Source organism: Hylobates moloch, unplaced genomic scaffold (assembly GCF_009828535.3).
Source record: "Hylobates moloch isolate HMO894 unplaced genomic scaffold, HMol_V3 SCAFFOLD_13, whole genome shotgun sequence".
In the NCBI taxonomy this organism is placed as follows: Eukaryota; Metazoa; Chordata; class Mammalia; order Primates; family Hylobatidae; genus Hylobates; species Hylobates moloch.
Window position 1 is genome coordinate 19624399 of NW_026652288.1, and position 20708 is coordinate 19645106.

The window sequence follows — 20708 nt, forward strand, 5'->3', positions numbered from 1 at the left end:
TCAGGAGCTTATATTAATGTAAAGCTCATCATTATTTTATCCAAATTTAGATAATTTTATATTGAAGCCTTTCTTTTGAACCTGAACTTACACTTTTAGCCTCAAGAGTGTGAGATTAAACTATAGGAGGAGTATCAAACTTCTGTCTTTTGATAAGAAACTGTTGAATATCAAAATAACTGTTAATTTAGTATAATTTAAAGAAATATCTTTAATAGACAAAATTGATGAGTCATCAAAAAATAGACGATAATATGTAAAGGTAATAAGTTTTATTATATTAAAGACAATACAAACGAAAAACAGAATTGAGCAGTGCAAAATTTAAAGGACTGTTTTGTTCTCAAAGTTGCAAGTTTCAAAGCCAAAAGAATTATATGTATCAAATATATAAGTAAAAAAAAGTTAGACTTTCATGCCTGTAATCCCAGCACTTTGGGAGGCTGAGGCAGGCGGATCACTAACATTAAAAAGACAACATTAGATTTTGTCGATTTATAGCAATTTTATAAATATATAACTTTATCACTTGGATCCTGAAGCAAAATAATAAAGTCAATTTGGGATTTTTTGTACTTGGTAAAAAGTTTAACACCTAAGTTCACAACTAGTGCTCTTTAGTAGTACATTTCTTTCGAAGACCAGAATGAATTAAAAATGGCAATGTAATGTTCACTTGATCTGTGTTAACTATTTTTAGATATGTGTATTACAATCTATTGATCACATCTTCAATAGTACTCCAACAAAATAAGCAAAAAACAAAAAGTGCTAAACAGTTCAAAATTACATTCATCTCAGTTATATGAAGTTGTATGTGTAAATACCTTGTACAATTTGCACTCTCAGTAATAAGATTGATTTATATTATAAATACTATCAAAAGAAACTAGACCTAAAGTTTCCATCGTGAATATGGTTATCTAATATAAACATTTAAAAATTAAATGGCTCAATTAGTAGATAAAGAAACACTAAACTTTTCATTCTATTTCCTACCAATCATTTCACAGTCATAACTCAGAGACACTAAAGTTTGCTCTTAATAAGTATCTGCATATTTATTTCCTTGGAAAAATCATGCTGATTCTCCAGAAGATCTTCACACAATTTATCCAGTAATATTCAAGCATTAATACAGGTAATGGCAAATTATTAGCAGAAACATTGGCAATAACAGGTATGCAAAAGAATGCATGAGTATTAAATATACCAAGCTGTCCACATTTCCAGGTGAGAAATTGGAGCAATTTAACGATGTATTTGTCCATATTCATTTACTTTCAGCTTCTCCAAAATGTCATCAAGTGGCAAGTTGTTAAGGCCAACACCATTTCTTTTTACACATTAGAAAATATAAACACACTTTCAAACACTTCACAAGATAAAATCATTATGTCCTATGATAAGTGAAAAAAAGAGCAAAACTGTTTTCTCACCAAAAGTTGAATTCAGTCTAAAAGTCACAAATCCTGTTCTTCAGAGAGCACAATAAAAGTAGACCACTGCAGTGGTCTTCAGATGTTTTTGTTCATATAAAATTTAATTGGAGTAGCATCTTAGTGTGAGGAATGGGGGAAGCAGTGTTTATGAAGTCTTGATTAAAGGGATAGTTGGATTGTCCCTTTGTTTGGCTCTCTCAAGATACTGCTTTTCTAAGAAATGCACCTTAGTAGATCTAGGGTAAATTAGAAGTATGCCTTTCTTGTGTAAAGTTAGGAGAATGGTGATACGGAAATGAGAGACGGGAAAAGAAAATGCCAACTGATTCCAACTAGTGTCTTAAGCAAGTGAAGGATTTGGAAATTGATTCTTTCCAATTATCTGCACCTCCCTTAAAAGTCTCTGCATACGCCTAGATTGTACCTACCACAATCTGAATTCCACTCCTCTGGGGTACATAGGAACAGAGTTGTTAACTTGAACTATTCTGAGAAACTTTTCCCGAGTTACTCCTTTGGAGAAAGAACTGATTTTGAAAGTTTCTGAGATTGTATCGTGTTACATTTTAAAATCTGCTTTTTGACCACTTGGCTAGTCAAAGGGTACAACTGTGTGTAATCTGAGATATCACACCCCATTAATCAGCTGACTTGCTTTGTACATGTTCAGATTCTAAACTAAGAAAGCCATATTAAGGAGTTATTAGCATAAATGTTCCATCTGTTATGTAAGAGCATCATTAGGAGCATATACAGTTTTGGAAAAGCACCAGGGGACAAAATAGGCAGCTTTTACATGTAAATATTGAATGGGTGAAACAGTCTATTAAACCATTGGAAAAGAACTCTAAATTTTTTAAAGTTGTGTATTACCACTGCTCATATTAAAACCTAACAAATAAGTCACTTGCCTGTGGAATGTCTTAAAGCGTTTGGCTCGATTGTAATACCTTGGTTGGCTCCAGGCAGAAGCAGAAAACCTTCCAGAAAGGATATGTTTAGTGTTCAGTCTTTGAAGATACGAGCTGACCTTGTCCTGGAATGCCAGTGTAGCTTCACATCCACAAGCATCTTCAGTGGAAACGAGTCTTCGTGCTTCCTCAATGGCTGAAGACAATGACAGTACACAAATATACTATCTAGGAATAGCTATATAGGAATCATAACAAATCAGGAAATCCACAGTTGAATATTTCCACTGTTAAGACTTACCTAAGTGCATTTTCCAAGAGGTAAAGGGATAGATGAACAAACAAAAAGACAAGAAAATACTTATCACAGAAAAATTCATCTTAGGAGACATTGGGAAAAATGTTTATAATTGTCAAAGCTGAGTGATGCTTAAGTGAGGGTTCCTTATTTTATTCTCTGTACTTTTGTGATTGCCAGAAATTATTCATGAATAAAGTAAATTTAGAAAAACATGGTTGGTATAGGGGGAGGCCAGAGATATAGAAATAAAACAGTGTTCATGTGATACTGTGTAATTAAGAAAGGAAAATGGGCCTGGTGCAGTGCCTTATTCCTATAATGCCAGCACTTTTGGAGGCTGAGGCAGAAGGATCATTTGAGGCCAGGAGTTCAAGACCACCCTGGGCAACAAAGCAAGGCCCTGTCTCTACAAAAAAGTAAAATAGTTAGCCAGGCATAGTGCCACACACCTGTAATCCTAGCTACTTGAGAGGCTAAGGCAGGAGGATCACTTGAGCCCAGGAGTTCAAGGCTGCAGTGAGCCATGATCACACCACTGCACTCCAGCCTGGGTAACAGAGTAAGATCCTGTCTCTTAAAAATAAATAAAAATAAAACTAGGACAATAGTCCTCTATTTGTATGGCCAGAATATATCAAAGATGAAAACTAGGGCCGGGCGCGGTGGCTCACACCTGTAATCCCAGCACTTTGGGAGGCCAAGGTGGGTGGAACACTTGAGGTCAGCAGTTTGAGACCAGCCTGGAAAACATAGTGAAACCCCGTCTCTAATAAAAACACAAAAATTAGCTGGGCATGGTGGCACACGCCTGTAATCCCAACTACTCGGGAGACTGAGGCAGGAGAATTGCTTGAACCCGGGAGGCAGAGGTTGCAGTGAGCTGAGATCGCACCACTGCACTCCAGCCTGGGTGACAGAGTGAAACGTTGTCTCAAAAAACAAACAAACAAAAAAGGATAAAAACTAGGTTAAGTCCTGATTTCCTCTAGAGGACTGTTATTCTATTTAATGGTTTGAAGTAACAGTCCTAGTTCTTACCAATAAATACTTTGGAACTGAAAATTCAGGTTTGTATTGACATTTAACCAAATATGAGAGGTGATAAAAGTAACTCCTATTTATTTATATAATTCAGTCAGGCAGCTATTCCTATTCAGTATCAGGGATCCTATTAAAGTTGTGAATAGAAATAAGAGTAACTTCCCAGGTCTGAAGACTGGTGTATCATCTTCCAATGCAGTAATGCCTGAGGACAGGAAATGGTCTTTGCTGCAACATTTTTACTCTTAACATTTTACAAAGATCCAATATAGGGAGGGGAGATCATAAATTCATTAAATATAATCTATCATCTATCCACCTGTCTAAATCCTATTGAACCTTTTAGGGATAACCAGTCCAAATCCCATCTTAGTTAATCAGTCAATAAACCAGGAAGTATCTACTGAATATCAACTACATGTCCATTATCCCTGTATCCATAAGATGGGTATATATAATACTTGTTAAGTGTCTGTCTTGCCTGATAGTCTCTAAGCTCTAGCAGGGCATGGGCTCAGTGGGAGAGTCTAATTAAAACATTCCATAGAAAATTGTAAACCTGGATTGTAGAAAAATTGAAAGTTGAGAAATGGATCTCAAACTCCATTTCTCAAACCTGGGTTGTAGCAAAATTGAAAGTTGAGAAATGGAGAAATGGTGCTTATAATAGCACCAGAAAGAATAAAATAGTTAGGAATAAATATTTTCAAAAGTACAAGACTTGTACACTGAAAACTACAAAACAATTTTGAAAGAAATTAAAGAAGACCTAAAATAAAATAAATAAAATAAAATAAAATAAAAGACATACCATGTTAATGGAATGAAAGACTGTTAAAATGGCAGTACTCCCCAGGAAAAGATGCCTCACCTCATTAGTAACCAGGAAATGAAGAAAGTATCAACTGGATTGGCAAAAATTTAATTCAACAAAACCAAATGTTGGCAAGCAAATTCTGACAAGCAAAAAGCGTTGAGGGGAGGGTGGAAATGAGTGAGTGCAGGGCATGCTCCTGGACCATCGAACAGCCCACTGTGGCTGGACCAGGATGCGGGAAGAAGCAGTGAATCTGGGGGCAAATGTAGCAGAAAAGTTTTAAAAGCCAAGATGAGAGTAGTAGTTACCATGGGCTGAGGGGAGCGGGTGATGGGCAGTTATTATTTCTTTGGTACAGAGTTTTATTTTGCAATGATAAAAAATTTCTGGAGATGGATACTGGTGATTGTTGCCCAACAGTGTAAATGTACTTAATGCCACTGTACTACACACTTGAAAATAATTGAAATGATAAATTTTATGTGTATTTTACCACAAGAAAAAAAATTCAGACTTAGGCAGGAAGTTTAATTATTAAGAAAAATGTGAAAAAGAGAGAAGACAGAAACAGATCATGGAGCGTAGGCTGCCTGGTATAGGGGTATCATTGTTTTATTCTGTAGACCAGTGGGAGCCACTGGAGAATTCTGACAGGGAGAAAGAATCACAATTGTGTCTTAGACAGAAAGAAAAAAGCTTGCTCCTGAAAAATTTTCCTACCAAAGGAAATAGCCTTAAAGGGCTGATCCTCACCTGAGCATGTTTTCTTGTCCTCATTTAAGGTGTAGCCAGGATAGCAATCACAGTGGTAGGATGCGACCCCATCACTCACACAAATGTGCTGGCAACCATGAGAGCCTAGGGCACACTTGTCACGGACTGTCCGCACGTGGTGCAGGAAAGAAAATATTCACACATTAAATAGAAAAGTAAACACAAATGTTTGAGAGGAGAAGCTTCCATTTGGCCCCCGCAAGTGCTGAGAATGTAGTAATAGTCAATAGTCAGCAACAAGCCCCATGCTGCAGGAGCAAGCCTGTTTTCTCTTCCCATACCTCTCATCCCTTTGGCCTCACATCACACACACTCCTTTCCTTTATATCTCTCACAGATATCTAAGAATACCTTTCCTTTTTTTCTACCCACAGCATTGGGCGGCACTGAGTCTTGACTATATTCCAGAACTTACCTCCGGCCTTTCCCGATGACTACCAGTGCTTCTAGCATCCCCAGCTACTCATGGATCATCATCATCATCACCAAAAGTAATGTTTTAGGGACCTAATCATACATGGAACTAAGTTTGATGCTGTACAAGAAGCACTATATTGACCAAGTGCCTGCCTTCATAGCTTACAAAGTGGAACAGAAAACATTGACCTGGAGACACACGCACACACACACAAGCACAGATGGGGAAATGACGCAGGGTTAGTAATAATGATGATGTGTATGATTAGAGAGTGAAGTACTTACTATCTATCACAAATAACATTTCAGGGACAAATGGAGTTTGCCCAAATTTGAGTGGAGAGCAGAGCAAAGTGCCCTACTCATCCCATGTTCAGACTGGCCTAGGACAAATAAAACAGCAATTCTCCTTTAAAACCCAGAAAGCCTTCCTGGAAAACACAGGTTCCTCCTCTGCCATTGCAGGAAACAAAATAGTTTATTTCCCTCTAATTTTCCTCTTAAATGTCGTTTCATGTGCAGAACATTTTGTGGCTCACTAATGCCTATAGAATAGCTTTGTGTGCCTTTCCAACCTTAATATGGCTATTCCCTTTCAGTGCTACAATTCAGATTTTTTTTCAGCAAAATGCCTTATAGTGGGGTGTTTCATTTTTTTCCCCTCATTCCAGCTTAGTACCCACTCTACAGGTAGCAAATGGACATGCTTCCAGCCCCTGGCCCTTATTTGGGGCTCCACATTTAATTTACAAGCCTTCCTACCACTAGCAAGGGAAAAGCAGACCATTAGAAGGGATCTGATCCATGGGATGTTCCCCAGCTTTATAGCAGTATTCACTATTACTTTAAAATACATAAATAGGACAGGCACAGTGGCTCACACCTGTAATCCCAGCACTTTGGGAAGCCAAGGCAGGTGTATTGCTTGAGCTTAGGAGTTCAAGACAAGCTTGGACAAAATGTCAAAACCCCATCTCTACAAAAAATACAAAAATTAGCCAGGTGTGGTGGCATGTGCCTGAAGTCCTAGCTACTCAGGAGGCTGAGGTGGGAAAATCACTTGAGCCAGGAGGTAGAGGCTGTATGAGCCAAGATCACACCACCGCACTCCAGCCTGGGTGACAGAGTGAGACCCTGTCTCAAAAAAGAGAAGAAAAAAAAAATATATATATATAAAAAACTAACTTTCCCACTAGTATGTCTTTCTCTTCTGTCCCTCTTCGCTGTCCTGTGCTTTGTACACTAAGACAGTAAGGCTTAGTGGTTAAGAGCCTATGTGACCACTAGAGCAAGTACCTGGGTTCAAACCCTGGTCTGCTACTTGCTAGCGGAGTAACCATGGGCAAGTTACTGAATCAGTTTCCTCCTAACGTTGCTGTGAGTATTAAGGTACATTACCGTAGCTAAAATGCCTAGAATCCTGCATGGCCTACAGTAGGCATTGAAGAATATGGGATACTGGCATCTGGGAGTGTTGTCTGCCTTAATTGAAAATTTTCTTTGATTTATGTTTTTTTAAAAAATAAATTGCTTCACTTTATTCCATACTATCTGTTAGTTTAAATAGAAATTTGTTTTTGGTTTGTTTTCCCAGTCTTCAATGTTCCTGGCAGCTTAAAGTACCAACTGGGACATTTGTCACTAGTTTGAGAAGTGCAGCCATAGGTGAATTCTCTCCACCCCTACTTTCTTAGTCGTCCTGCCCTGAACAAATCAGCTCAAGCTAGTCCCCGGCCAGTGCCACTTTCCACTTCTCTCCATTGAAACCTTCACCCTCCTTCAAGGCCCAACACCAGCCCTTCACAGATGCCCACCTCCCCAGCCTCTACAGCCCTTCGTTTCCATCAGTCCCTCTCCCTGGCTCAGTCTCTGCTTTCATAAGGAGCCGGCTCTCTGTTCACCCAGGCTTAACTTGCTCAGAGGCAGAAACTTATGCTTCTTTATATGTTCCCAATGCTTAGTGCCGTACTGGGAACAAAGTAGGTGCCCAGTATTTTTTTATTGGTTTCCCTTTAAAAAGGGGGAGGGGACTGGGTGACATGCCATTTCCCTTTGTCTATCTTGATTCTGTATCTCCTCAAGGGAGAGGAAAATATATATCAAATCTAAAACACATTCAATATGCCAAAGCTAAACAGCACCTTGAGAGCTTGGAATTTCTCTCAGGAGTGTTTTTACATTTATAAATGCCACCCTGTCCTGCCAGTAAGTTTAAATCAAATTAATGAGGATTAACAGCACTGGCCTGGGCTCATTGGCCAACGTTTAAGGCTGAGTTTCACCGATGATTGATCGTCTAGAAACTGCCAGGGAGTGACTGGCCTCAAACTTACTGGAAGATCTGTGTGGGTCTAATTCAGGCATTCACAAAGTCTTCTTTACTAAAATCATCCAGCTTTAAGATTAACACTACCGAAAAGTTCCAGGCCAAGTTTTAACTGGAAAAAGATCAGTTCATCCTATCACACCAAATAGTTACTGTCCAACTGACTTCCACTAAAGTTTTCTCTTTGCTTAAAAGTCTTCAGTGTACAGAGCTATAACATTTTCCTGGATAAGGACCCTACATTTAGTTAGCTTTTCTCATATCCCCCACTCCCTACCTATTTCCCAGTAATTTTCTGAAGTAATCTATGTTTGCTCCAGTGAGCTCACCACCCTCTGAGCAATGTGTGCCTTCATCTAAAAGTGTGGTAGAATGTCTGAACCTTGATTCCTTAAGTTACCTTTAAAAACCTCTTTGCTGGTGAGTTTCAAGTTGGTTTCACTGTGAAAGACCCAAGTATGAAAGAATTTTTTGAGTGGATCTTACCTGAACATGTTTTTTTATCTGCGTTCAGAGTGTAGCCCTCATAGCATTCACAGTGATGGGACCCTGTTCTGTCATTCACACAAATGTGCTGACACCCATGGGCACCCAAAGCACATTTATCTTGAGCTGTGAAACAAAAAGTCAGGAGAAAAGAAATAGAAGGTGGAAGAGTATTTTATTACCCATGGATAGAAACCTTATTTGCAGCTGGAAACATATGAGGGAAACTTACTGGAAACTATTCAAAGCCATTGGCACTGTTTTTTTCTAACTAGAAGTTAACTGAGTTAAGTGAAATCCTGTGTATACAATAATTATTCTCTGACCTTCCACAATTGCTTTTCAAAATCATCAGTATTGAGTTTTTATAACCTAAATATCTCATAAATACTTTCTAGCATTCCTTTTAGGCTTATTATACTTATCCCAACTCAGCGGGATACCAACAGTTGTGTGGCTAATTACATTAGATTCAGAAAAACATAGAATTAGAGTTTGAAGAAATTGTAGTTCAACCCTCTCCTATTTTTTAAATGAGGGAAAGGAGCGCAAGGCAGACCAGTTGATTCAGAGCAGCATAAAAACTCAAGACACACATTTTCATTCAATGCACTTTCCTCTGTACTGATATATTTTTAAACTATTTTTTACTTTTAAACTTTTCATCTGAGATAATTTCAGATTTATGAAAAAGTTGCAAAAACAGTGCAAAAAATTCCTGTACGTCAACCCTGTTTCCCCAAACAGTAATTTACATAACCATAGTATGATTATCAAATCAGAATTAACATTGATACATATGATTTACTAATCTACAGACTTTATTCAAATGTTGCCATTAATGTCCTTTTTCTGGTCCAGGATCCAATCCAGGATTCCACATTGCATTCAGTTTCACATCTCCTTGCTCCTCTCCAATCTGGGACACTTCTTAAGTCTTTCTTTGTCTTTTATGACTTTCACGCTTCTGAGAAGTACTGGAAAACTATTTTGTGAACTGAGAATGTCTCTCAGGTTGGGTTTTTCTAATCTTTCCTCATAATCCTGAATTTTTAGCAAGAATACTACAGGTGTGCTGTTGTGTCCACAGTATTGAGCACAGCATGTCAGGTCATACATGATGTCACCATGTGTCATCACTGATGATGTTAACATTGATCACTTGGTTAAGGTGATGTCTGCCAGTTTCTCCACTATAAAGTTACTGTCTTTCCCTTTGTAAGCAACAAGTAACTTGTGGGTTGTTATGTGATTTCAACCTACTGAATTGTCTGTAGCATTTGGGAAGGATTGTTCAGGCTAGGTACAGAGAAGGAAATAAGCAACCTATTTATATATTTGGGCCGAGATACATACATGTTACCATTTCTAACGTTTTGGAGAAGACTTAAAAATGGGAAAAACTCAAGGTGGCAAGAGAGGAAAACACACCAACTTCCCAGTCAATGTGACCTGCCCTTCCATCACTGGGTAGGTAGGCAGATAGCTAAGTAGCAATAGTAAAGACTCCTCCCTCACTTACCTGAACAAGTTTTCCTGTCTTCATTCAAGGTATAACCTTCATAGCACTCACAATGATAAGAGCCACTTCTGTCGTTCACACAGATGTGCTCACATCCATGGGTGTTAAGAGCACACTTATCAAGAGCTATCAAAAGATGATTGGGATAAATGTAAATGCATGCAGAGCATGGCAGAAATAAATAATTATGGGCCACGCCACTTACAGTTATACACACACACACACACACACACACACACACACACACACAGAGAGAGAGAGAGAGAGAGAGAGAGCTAATGAAACAAGGGAGGGGCGGCTGGGAGTTGGGAACCAACCGTCTGGTCTTGGCTCTTTCACTAAGAGACCTGTGACATGGGTAAGTTTTTTCCCTTCTGTCCATCTCAATTTCATTATCTATAAAATTATCTCTAAGCTTTCTTCCTCCCAAAAACTTTTTTCTAGGATTAAAAACAAAACAAAAAAAATCTAATTCCCATTCCTCATTGACTCCATGTATGTATGTACCAGACCAGTGAGTACCCCTCTAACTTCTTTGCTACTTCTAGATTCCATGAGCATCTGTGACTAGAGAGGAAGAGGGTAGCTTGTATGTAATTAAATAAAATCCAGGAAAATTTTCAAATCCTCAGAAGGGCTAAGAATCTTGGACCCGTTTCTTTTCCTTTTTTTGTGTGTGTGTTTTGTTTTCTGAAACAAGGTCTCCCTCTGTGGCAGTGCAGCAGAGGCATTATCATAGCTCATTGCAGCCTCGACCTCCTGGTCTCAAACAATCCTCCCACCTCAGCCTCCCAAGTAATTGGGACTACAGGCGTGCACCACCACACCTGGCTTTTTTTTTTTTAATTATTTTTTGTAGAGATGGGGTCTCACTATGTTGTCCAGGCTAATCTCAAATTAGCCTCAAACTATCCTACCATCTCAGCCTCCCAAAATGTGGGAATTATAGGCATGAGCTACTGCACTTCAGCCTGGACCTCTTTCTTAGTAGCCTTTTCTCCTACGATTTTATTTAAAACTTACAAAGTTTGGAAATAAGCTGATTTATGTATCATTTCACTTTTCTCCGTAAGCTCCTTTTCAGGGAAAACTGCTGATGAACACCAGTAAACCAGCCAAAAGGCAGTTAGGTAAAAAGGGGTCAGAGAGTCAAAGCACAAGGCCAGTCCAAAACCTGGAGCATAGGTTCCCAAGTATTTGATTCAGTCACGGCCCCCTACACAGGCCTCACCTGAACACGTTTTCTTATCAGCATTCAAGGTGTATCCTTGGCTACACTCACAGTGGTGCTTGCCTTCCCCGTCACTGATGCAGACGTGCTGGCACTGGTGTGTTCCAAGCACACAGGGGTCCAGAGCTGTGAGAGGAAGTTTACAACAGTCAGCACTGACGCTTAAGAAACATCTCAGATACCTTCTCCCATGTCAATAGACATTGCTCTCCAGGCTCCTTTCCGAGTCTATCTTTACTTCATTATAAAAAATGGTTATTTGTTTTCTGCCTCTGCTTATTAGCAATGCTACTCTTAAACTAGAATTGTTGCTAATTTAAAACTACACATCTTGCTATATAGACTTTCTCAAGGGAGAAAGGGAATTTGGAGTTTGGAGCTGAAGCCAAACACTTAGATAGGCCAGGCAATTGGATGTTTTATTTGGCTTATCCACCTCCCCATGAAAAAAAAGATTTGTGCTTCCCCACCACAAGAAATGGGAGAACAATAATGCACAGCCTGAAGTGACGTGAGCTAGTTGTCCCATTGTAGTCAGAATCTGATTTCCAAGGTTCTATAGCCTATGTCTAAACAGAATTCTCACACAAGTTTGGGTCTAAGCCTAGAACGAACTCACAGGTGGGCAGTGATACATATTTGAACATGCAAATGGTAGAGGACAGTTTGGGTAACTGTCTTCTGAATATGTAAGGTGGGCGAAGTCATCCATACGCTAAATCCATAGTGAACTCATATGCTAATACCGACAGGTAAAAAGAAAAGAACAAAATAAATGAGATTACATTAGCTAAACTACATCTCCATCTTACTGCTCCTGGAGCCATTTATATCTCATTGGGTATTTTTTTCCTAGTGACCTCTCTTGAAAGATGAATCAATCAATTAAGTCATTTCTGAGAAACCAAGGAGGCTGGCCCTCCTGTGGCAGGTAACCCAACCTCCACTGCCCTTGGCAACAGGACAAGGCTAATATTTTCCCAAGAAGGGCCTTTTCATGGAATGATCTTTCCAACCCATTGACTACAACAAGCTGCCGCTCAGTCTTTTTTCCATAGAGAGGACATTTTTCCCCCAGAACAAGCAGGTCTTTTGTACCAGAAGGAAAAGATTGCCACTCACCACTTGTTACTTTATAGCCTTCGAAGCCCAACCCCAGGTGCTAGCTTTGAAACCCAACTTTGCCACAGACCAGCATGTTGAGGGAAAGCTCTCACCCACAAGCATGGAGTGGGAGGGTGATTTCCTGGGAGAAAGAAAGCCACTTTCTTTCTGGAAGCCAACGAATGCCAAGTAGATGCCACCAAAGCCAGTGATGGCTTGTGAAAGCCCAGTGTCCTGGGACAGGAAAGACAAGGGGATCCCAGCCAAGTGTGACTGCAATGAGGCCAAACGTCGCCCCAGAGCAAGACTTCATCTCCCTTTTCCTGACAAATCGTTGATGGCTCAGTTTCACATTAACTTAGATTAAAAGTCTCCTTGAAATTTATAATTGTAATTAATTATTGGTTCATTTGTTTGTCTCACCCCCACCCCCAGAATGTTACTTAATGGTATGGAGGGATTACCTTTATCTTTGTATCATCAGAGATCAATAAATGCATGCTGAATAAATAAGTGTGAAATAAATTATATTGCAAAACGGTATCTATGTTTAAAAATTCACCTGAACTAGAAATTTGTCCACAACTGCTTGGATATTCACATAGAGGCAACAAAAGATTATCTCCAGATGATAAAAAAATAAAGCATGAGTCCCACAGATCATAATTCTGATCAGTGACTAAAAATAAACTCCAGCATTGAATGGATCTGTAGTCCTAGATTTGGTCAATTCATGCTAAAAATTCCAACAAAATTAGCATGTTCTTATTCAAATTCCATCCTAAAGGATGGAAGGAGTAGCAGAGTAACAGAATGATTTTTTAAGATCATCTTGCTTTCTTTCAGGTGAGCTGAAACCCTAATCTGCCTGGTCCCTGAATCCTGTTGTTCAACAAAGAGTAATCAGATAAACAGCCCAGTCTGAAAACCAGAGCGTTCACTAAATGCACGCTCGGGCCGACGGTGACATTGGAATAGAGGCCTGCTGACTCCCCCAAGGACAGACGCTGCTCCCTGTCTTCTGCAGGAGAACAAACAGAGTTCTGTTAGATCTAGAGATGGTAAAACTAAAAAAATATGTATCGGGGGAAAAAATGTAGTGGTGGGGCAGAGGGGACAGAAGAGGCATCTTGAGTTTTGTTTTTCCTGACCCTGACAGGAACAGCAGGGTCATTTATCCTGGATATTTGCAGACCTTCACAGTTCTAACGCAAACATGAAGATTTTATGAGCAAACCAAGTTCCATATAATGCCGCTCTATATTCCTAAACCAACAGAGTGTGTTTAGGTTGGTCATACACACGCGCGCACACACACACACATTGGATATATTTAAGTTTTTCATTAAATTTCCACCAAAAAAAAAGAGAATAATACTCTTTTCTCTGGATACATAATGTCTGAATATAACATCCTTTCTAGTTGGAAGCAAAGACTGACCGACTTACCACAGAAGGTTTCCTGGAATCTAGAGGAAAGTTTCTCAATGACCCCATAGGTCTCCACATAGAAAACATGCTCCTCTAGGGGCTCACTGGCCATCATCTTGAGGGACTCCAAGTCTGCCCGGTCCACGCCCACAGCGTAGAGCTCAATACCAGATGCTCGGGCCCGAGCCGCCACCTCATTCACCTGGTCCTGGGGCCTCCCATCTGTCACAATAATGGCCACCTTAGGGATGTTAGAAGAGGGCTCTCGAGCCCCTGCCTCCACTGTGAAGGCTTCGTCCATTGCTGTCTGGATGGCTAGGCCTGACATGGTGCCTGTTGACAAGGGTGTGATTCGACCCACAGCCTGCCTCAGGGACTGCTTATCTGTGTAGGCCTGGAGTTGGAACTCGATCTTCACAGTGCTAGCATAGTTCACCACTGCCACCCGCGTGTCAGCCGGCCCAATGTCCAGAGTGTCGATTATCCGGGAGACAAAAGTTTTCACTTTGGTGAATTCCGGGGGCCGTACGCTACGAGAACTATCAATGATAAACACTAAGTCCAAGGGTCTGCTCTTGCAAACACCTGCAAAAGACCAAGCAATGATCAGATCACAATTAGAAATGCGGTAACCCTCACTTCCAGGGAACTCTGGGATTCCAGGAGGCCAGGCAAGGCAGCATCTCCTGACCCCAACATCGCCACTGCCTACGACCTTCCCCAAGACCATCGAGGTGTTGAAAGCACCAAGGACTTCAGAATTCCCTAGTGAGAATTCACCTAGAGGTGTGAAGTTTCCCCAAATACCTCACCTGCAGGCTGGCTGAATCCTGAAATTTCACTTAGAACCTCATCCCTCTGCTTAAGCTTTTGCTCCCAAGGGCCTCATGATTCCTGGGAATTAATAGATTCTAGATGTTTCTTAAGCACCTTGGCTATCTGGAGCAATTGGACAATGTGTCCCTGAACCATGTAAAAGGCCTTGGGCCCTCAGGGACAGCCTCATTGCCAACCACTGTGCCCAGGCCTCAGGCAATGGTAGTCTGAGGCAAGGCACTCACGGGCTCTTCTGGTGGCCCCCCTCTTTTACTCCACTTCCAAGGGGGTGAAAACTGCTCCAGAGTATCCCTGAATCCTCCCTCCATCTGGCCATCATTCCTGTTTAGTGAATTTGGGGGCTCACTGGAGCCCTGAACTAATTAAAAGTAGAGCCAGGCGTGGTGGCTCACACCCGTAATCCCAGCACTTTGGGAGGCCAAGGCGGGCTGATCACGAGGTCAGGAGATCGAGACCATCACGGTGAAACCCCATCTCTACTAAAAATACAAAAAATTAGCTGGGCGTGGTAGCAGGCACCTGTAGTCCCAGCTACTCGGGAGGCTGAGGCAGGAGAACGGTTGCAGTGAGCCGTGGCCATGATCCAGCCTGGGCAACAAGGAGATCCGTCTCAAAAAGTAAGTAGAAAGAGGGGCCTGGGCGCAGTAGCTCACGCCTGTAATCCCAGCACTGTGGGAGGCCGAGGCAGGAGGATCACCTGAGGTCAGGAGTTCGAGACCAGCCTGGCCAACTTGGTGAAACCCTGTCTCTACTAAAAATACAAAAATTAGCGGGGCGTAGTGGCATGTGCCTGTAATCCCAGCTACTCGGGAGGCTGAGGCAGGAGAATCGCTTGAACCCAGGAGGTGGAGGTTGCAGTGAGCTGAGATCCCGCCATTGCACTCCAGCCTGGGCAATAAGAGCAAGACTTCATCTCAAAAAAAAAAAAAAGTAGAAAGACGGATGCCAACTTAATCTTGTATCTGTTTAGTGAGCTTCCAGCTTCATGAGCATGTCTCGTAAGAAGCAGGGATTGTGATCTGGTATCTACCCTACTGCCCCATCAAACTCTCTTGGTCATCTCTCTTTGACTTATTCATTCGCCAAAAACATTTTTTGAGGGCCTACATGTATGAAGCCCTGGAGCTACAAAAGCACATAAGCCAGATTTCCCACCTTCAAAGAACTTATCTCTTTTCTACACAAAAGTACCTGACAGTTTAGCATCACAGTACATTTTAGTGTTCATCTATTCTTTCCCATTCTTTCCTGTTTCCCCCAACCCATTTGCACACCCTCTCTCCTCGATACAAAAATCAAATCCACAAGTCAGGATGAGACAAGAAAAAAGCCAATTATTAAACTTCTTTTTCTTTTTTTTGAGACAGAGTCTCACTCTGTCACCCAGGCTGGAGTGCAGTGGTGCAATCTCAGCTCATTTCAGCCTCCGCCTCCTGGGTTCAAGCAATTCTGCCTCAGCCTCCTGAGTAGCTGGGACTATAGGTGTGTGCCACCACACCCAGCTAATGTTTGTATTTTTCATAGAGACAGTGTTTCACCATGTTGTCCAGGCTGGGCTCAAACTCCCGGCCTCAGGTGATCTTCCCACCTTGGCCTCCCAAAGTGCTGGGATTATAGGTGTGAGTCACTGTGCCCAGCCCTAAACTTCTTTTTCAATCCATTCCCCCTTCTCACCCAACACACATGCACATGCATACAGGCATTACATGCATACAGCCATTACACGCATGCAGCCCTAAATGGAAATGAGGTCCTGGGGCATGAAGTGTCACTCAAGGCTCTTTCCTTTCCTAATAAGGAGGCAGAAGTTGATGCTACTCTAGGAAGGTAATTTACTTAGTGAGTAGGAAAAAAAGGTGATTCAAAATTAATGCCTAGACTAAGCAGTTTATAGAAAAAAATTAAAGCCTTACCTGGAACAGCCTACCTTATGTCTCTGTCTAGTTTTCTTTTAAAAGCAGAAAATTATCTTCTTGTTTTTAGCCTGCTGCTTGAAGGTATTTAATTAACAAAAAGAAAATCTTCCTTTCAGTAACACTTTAGGAATCACAAGGTACCAACACATCAACCCTGTGAAGCTGGAGGTGCAGAGGTAGTTTTTATATCCATTTTACAGGTGAGAAACCTGAGGTTCAAGGAGGTGTGAGAACTAGAAAGTGGCAGAGCATGGATTGGACTCCAGGTTTCCCGACTCCCAGTCCCTGGGGGCTTGCTACTGAATCCCAGTTACCTCTCTCTGAGGCAACATTTTCCTCCACAAAAATCAACATTCTCTCATGTATTCAGTAAACATCCTGCTTGTTGACTTTGAGTCACTGCCCTGAAATATGCTGTATGTCATGCATTTAGTTAAGTCAAAAGGAATTAAACCCAGGTGCAGTGGCTCACGCCTGTAATCCCAACACTTCTAGAGGCCGAGGGAGAAGGATCACTTGAGCTCCGGAGTTCTAGACCAGCCTGGGCAACACAGGGAGACCTCATCTCTACAAAAAGTTTAAAAATTAGCCAGGCATGGTGGCAGACACCTGTAGTCCCAGCTACTTAGGGGGCTGAGGCAGGAGGATCGCTTAAAGCTAGAGAGTCAAGGCTGCAGTGAGCCATGATCACACCACTGCACTCCAGCCTGGACGATAGAATGAGACCCAGTCTCTAAAAGCCAAAAAAAAAAAATAAAAATAAAAGGAATTAAAATTCTTTCTTTAAAAAAAAAAAAAACAACAACTCCAGCAGCCGTAAAAAAGAATGAGTTCATGTCCTTTGCAGGGACATGGATGAAGCTGGAAGCCATCATTCTCAGCAAACTATCACAGGAACAGAAAACCAGACACCACATGTTCTTACTCGTAAGTGGGAGTTGAACAATGAGAACACATGGACATAGGGAGGGGAACATCACACAGCAGGGCCTGTCAGGGGGTGGGGGGCAAGGGGAGGGAGAGCATTAGGACAAATACCTAATCTATGTGGGGCTTAAAACCTAGATGATGGGTTGCTAGGTGCAGCAAACCACCAGCGCACATGTATCCCTATATAACAAACCTGCACAGTCTGCACATGTATCCCAGAACTTAAAGTAAAATAATAATAAGTTTTTAAAAAGATCTGAATAGGAAACATTTATCACCTATTGTCTCTAAGGGTAGCCACTATAAGACTTCAAAAGAATGTTGATCTCTACAGTCTTTCATCTTAACCTGAACATTTCCTTTCTATGGATCCCAGGTCTTTAGACAAACTCAACCAATTGTCAACCAGAAAATGTTTAAACTTACCTATAGCCTGGAAGCCCCCCACCACCACCAGCTTTGAGTTGTCCCACCTTTTAGGACCAAACCAATGTATTTCTTAAATGTGTTTGATTGATGTCTCGTACCTCCTTAAATTGTATAAAAACAAGCTGCACCCTGACCACCTTGGGCACATGTACTCAGGACCTCTTGAGGGCTGTGTCACAGACCATGGTCACTCATGTTTGTCTCAGAATAAATCTCTTCAAATATTTTAAAAAAAAAACCTCCAGAATTTTACTTCATTCCTGGAAAGTCCCATAGATCTAGAGCTAGGAAGAAGAATTATGTTGAAAATCTTTCCTGGAGATGGGTCAAAGTATTTTTGTTTAATTACAAAAAGAAAAGGTGGGGGCAACATGAAGATACGAACTCTGTAATTGACAGTGCTTTCACCAACACCCAAATGGTGTCCTTCTAAATATCATGGCTATGTTCTTATAACTAAACGTGCATGATTCCTTCCTTCTCCACTTGGTTATTCACACCGAATCTTCTATTCAGGGTGTGGTATGCAGAATAATGCCCGCCCCCCCCAAAGACATCCACATCCTAATTCCAGAGACATGTTACTTTTACGTGGCAAAGAGCAGAGACTTTGCAGGTGTGACTGTTAAAGACCTCTACACGAGAGGTTATCCTGGATTATTCAGTGAGTCAATGCAATTATAAAGTAGAAGAGGGAGGCAGATGAAAGAAATGTGAGTAACTCAATGTGAGAAGGCCTCAACCTGCTTTAGCTGGCTCTGAAGATGGAAGAAAAAGGCCATAAGCCAAGGAACTCATCAGCCTTCATGCGCTGGAAAGGGAAGGGAAATGGAGTCTCCCCTAGAGCCTCCCGAAAGGAACACACCCTACAACACCTTAATCTTAGCCCAGTGAGACCAGTGTCAGACTTCTGACTTACAGAACTCTCAGATAATAAATGTGTGTTGTTTTAAGCCACTAAATTCACAGTAATTTGTTACAGCGGCCATAGAAAACTAATACCTTAGGCTTGAACAGGGTGGCAGAAAATTCTGTGAACATCTGGTTCCTTCCTGATTGGTACTCCGCATCAATCATTAGTTGTTTTTGAATCTCACTCCCATTTACTAAATAGCAGCAATTTGATTCCCAAGAACAAAGAAAGAATCTGAATCTCCTAAAATGTTCCCATACTCACAATACCACTGAATCCTTATAGTCCTGATAGAAATAAAAATCCATAGCAAAGCTTAGCAATTTCTGGTTGCTAAAAGGACAGAATTTGGAACAGGGTGGAATCTGGCATTTATTAAGGGGTTATCATTCATAATCAGGTTCGGACTCCAGCTTAGGGGGACATGGCCACCTGGTGCTGAATCTCTCCTTCCTCGTCCAGTCCCATCCCAGAGGGAGGCAGGTCAGGACTAGAGTAAGATTAACTTCCAGAAGAAAGGCTTTCCCTCAATTCCCGGCCTGGAGCAACCAGCCACCAGCTGAATCTAGCCCTGTGGACCCCGGCACCTCCTGCCTTAGCAGCAATGCTTTTGCCATTTCAAATCTGCCACTTCAAATACGGGGACTGAGTATTTGAGTCAGGAAAGAGTCCCTTGAGCTCCTTCCCAGCTTATCCAGAAAGATGCAGAAGGGGATAGACAATTCAAATCAGCCTGAGGCATGCAGCATGACTGGCCAGATGAGACTGCATACCCAGAAATGGCCTGGCACAGACTCTAGCAACACTGAAGCTGGGCTTGGTGGAAATGAAGATACAATCTTATGTAAACCATATTAAGAGGTTGGTAGGCTGGGGCAGTGGAAAGGGACCTTGCTTGGGATTTCGGAGCCCTGAATTCTATTGTGGGCTCTGACACTGATTCACAGAGTCCCTTCAACTTGATATTCCTCCGTTTCCCTTCATGTGCTGTCAGGGGCTGTGTCAGACGACCTGCCAGCTTCGCTGCACTATGAGCTTTGCTCTGCTTCAGGAATCAATTGCTGACCAAAAAGAGAAATAGAATTGTTCGCCAAAGACCCAGAGTGTCTTGATCCTGGGGTATCCTGCGGCTCCTCGGATCTCCTCCTGGTCTCACACCCCCATACCGTACCTTCCAGTCTGAGGCAGCCAGAGAGCTGTGGGAGGGGAGGAAAGATCACGCCCTGATATTGGATGGAGATGGAGAGATTTCAAGAGAACTAACAGCAGAGTCGCAGGAAGGGTTTGCTCACTGAATGGAAAGGTCAGGACTGGGACGGAGCTGGGCAGCAGCCCCTGCGCTCCCCAGCTGCCCTGTGCTCCTGGCCAAATCACAGGCGAGGTTGCTGGAGTGAGAGCTTCAGGAGACCCACGTCTCTAGCCTGGACATATGAGTGATATTGGGCATCTCCCTCCCCTTCTCTGGACCTCAGTTTCCCCTACAGGATTCATCCGGGAGGGGCCTCTTTCCCCCGCACCACGGTCGGCCTGAGGCCGGGATGCAGCGCGCTTGGTGGATGTCCGGGGCTTCACCTCGTTCGATGCTCACGCGTCCCTCCCGCCGCCCGCCGGTACCTGCACCGCGGGCGCGGCCAGGCTCGCTGGCCCCGGAAGCGGGCGCGCGGTCGGGAGCCGCAGGAGAGGGGCGGCGTCCAGGGCTGCCCCCGGGACCTCGGGTCCCCAGCCTCCGGAAACCAGGGTGGGCCACGGGTTCGGGGGCGGCGGGGGGCAGCAGCAGCAGCAGCAGCGGCCAGAGCAGCAGGAGGAGTCCCGGGAGGCGGCGCGCGGGGGCCGGGCGCGGCATGGTGGGCTTCGCGGGCCTGGCGGTGTCCGTCGAGGGC

General features: G+C 42.4%; 1 protein-coding gene across 1 annotated transcript; it reads right to left on the reverse strand.

Moving 5' to 3' along the window:
- Nucleotides 1-193: 193 nt before the first annotated feature.
- MATN3 (matrilin 3) lies at nt 194-20708 on the reverse strand. The gene is made up of 8 exons (XM_032172319.2): nt 20443-20708; nt 13822-14388; nt 11269-11394; nt 10038-10163; nt 8516-8641; nt 5266-5391; nt 2439-2549; nt 194-1307 (listed from the first exon to the last, which is right to left on the reverse strand). The coding sequence occupies exons 1-8, from the start codon at nt 20669-20671 to the stop codon at nt 1252-1254; spliced, it is 1467 nt and encodes a 488-aa protein (XP_032028210.1). The 5' UTR covers nt 20672-20708; the 3' UTR covers nt 194-1251.

Coding starts and splice junctions, on each gene's coding strand:
- MATN3 (XM_032172319.2), bottom strand. CDS start 20,671: ATGCCGCGCCCGGCCCCCGCGCGCCGCCTCCCGGGACTCCTCCTGCTG. Junction 5,392..8,515: donor AGATAAAAAAACATGTTCAG/GTAAGATCCACT, acceptor ACGTGCGGACAG/TCCGTGACAAGTGTGCCCTA. Junction 2,550..5,265: donor GGACAAGAAAACATGCTCAG/GTGAGGATCAGC, acceptor CATTGTCTTCAG/CCATTGAGGAAGCACGAAGA.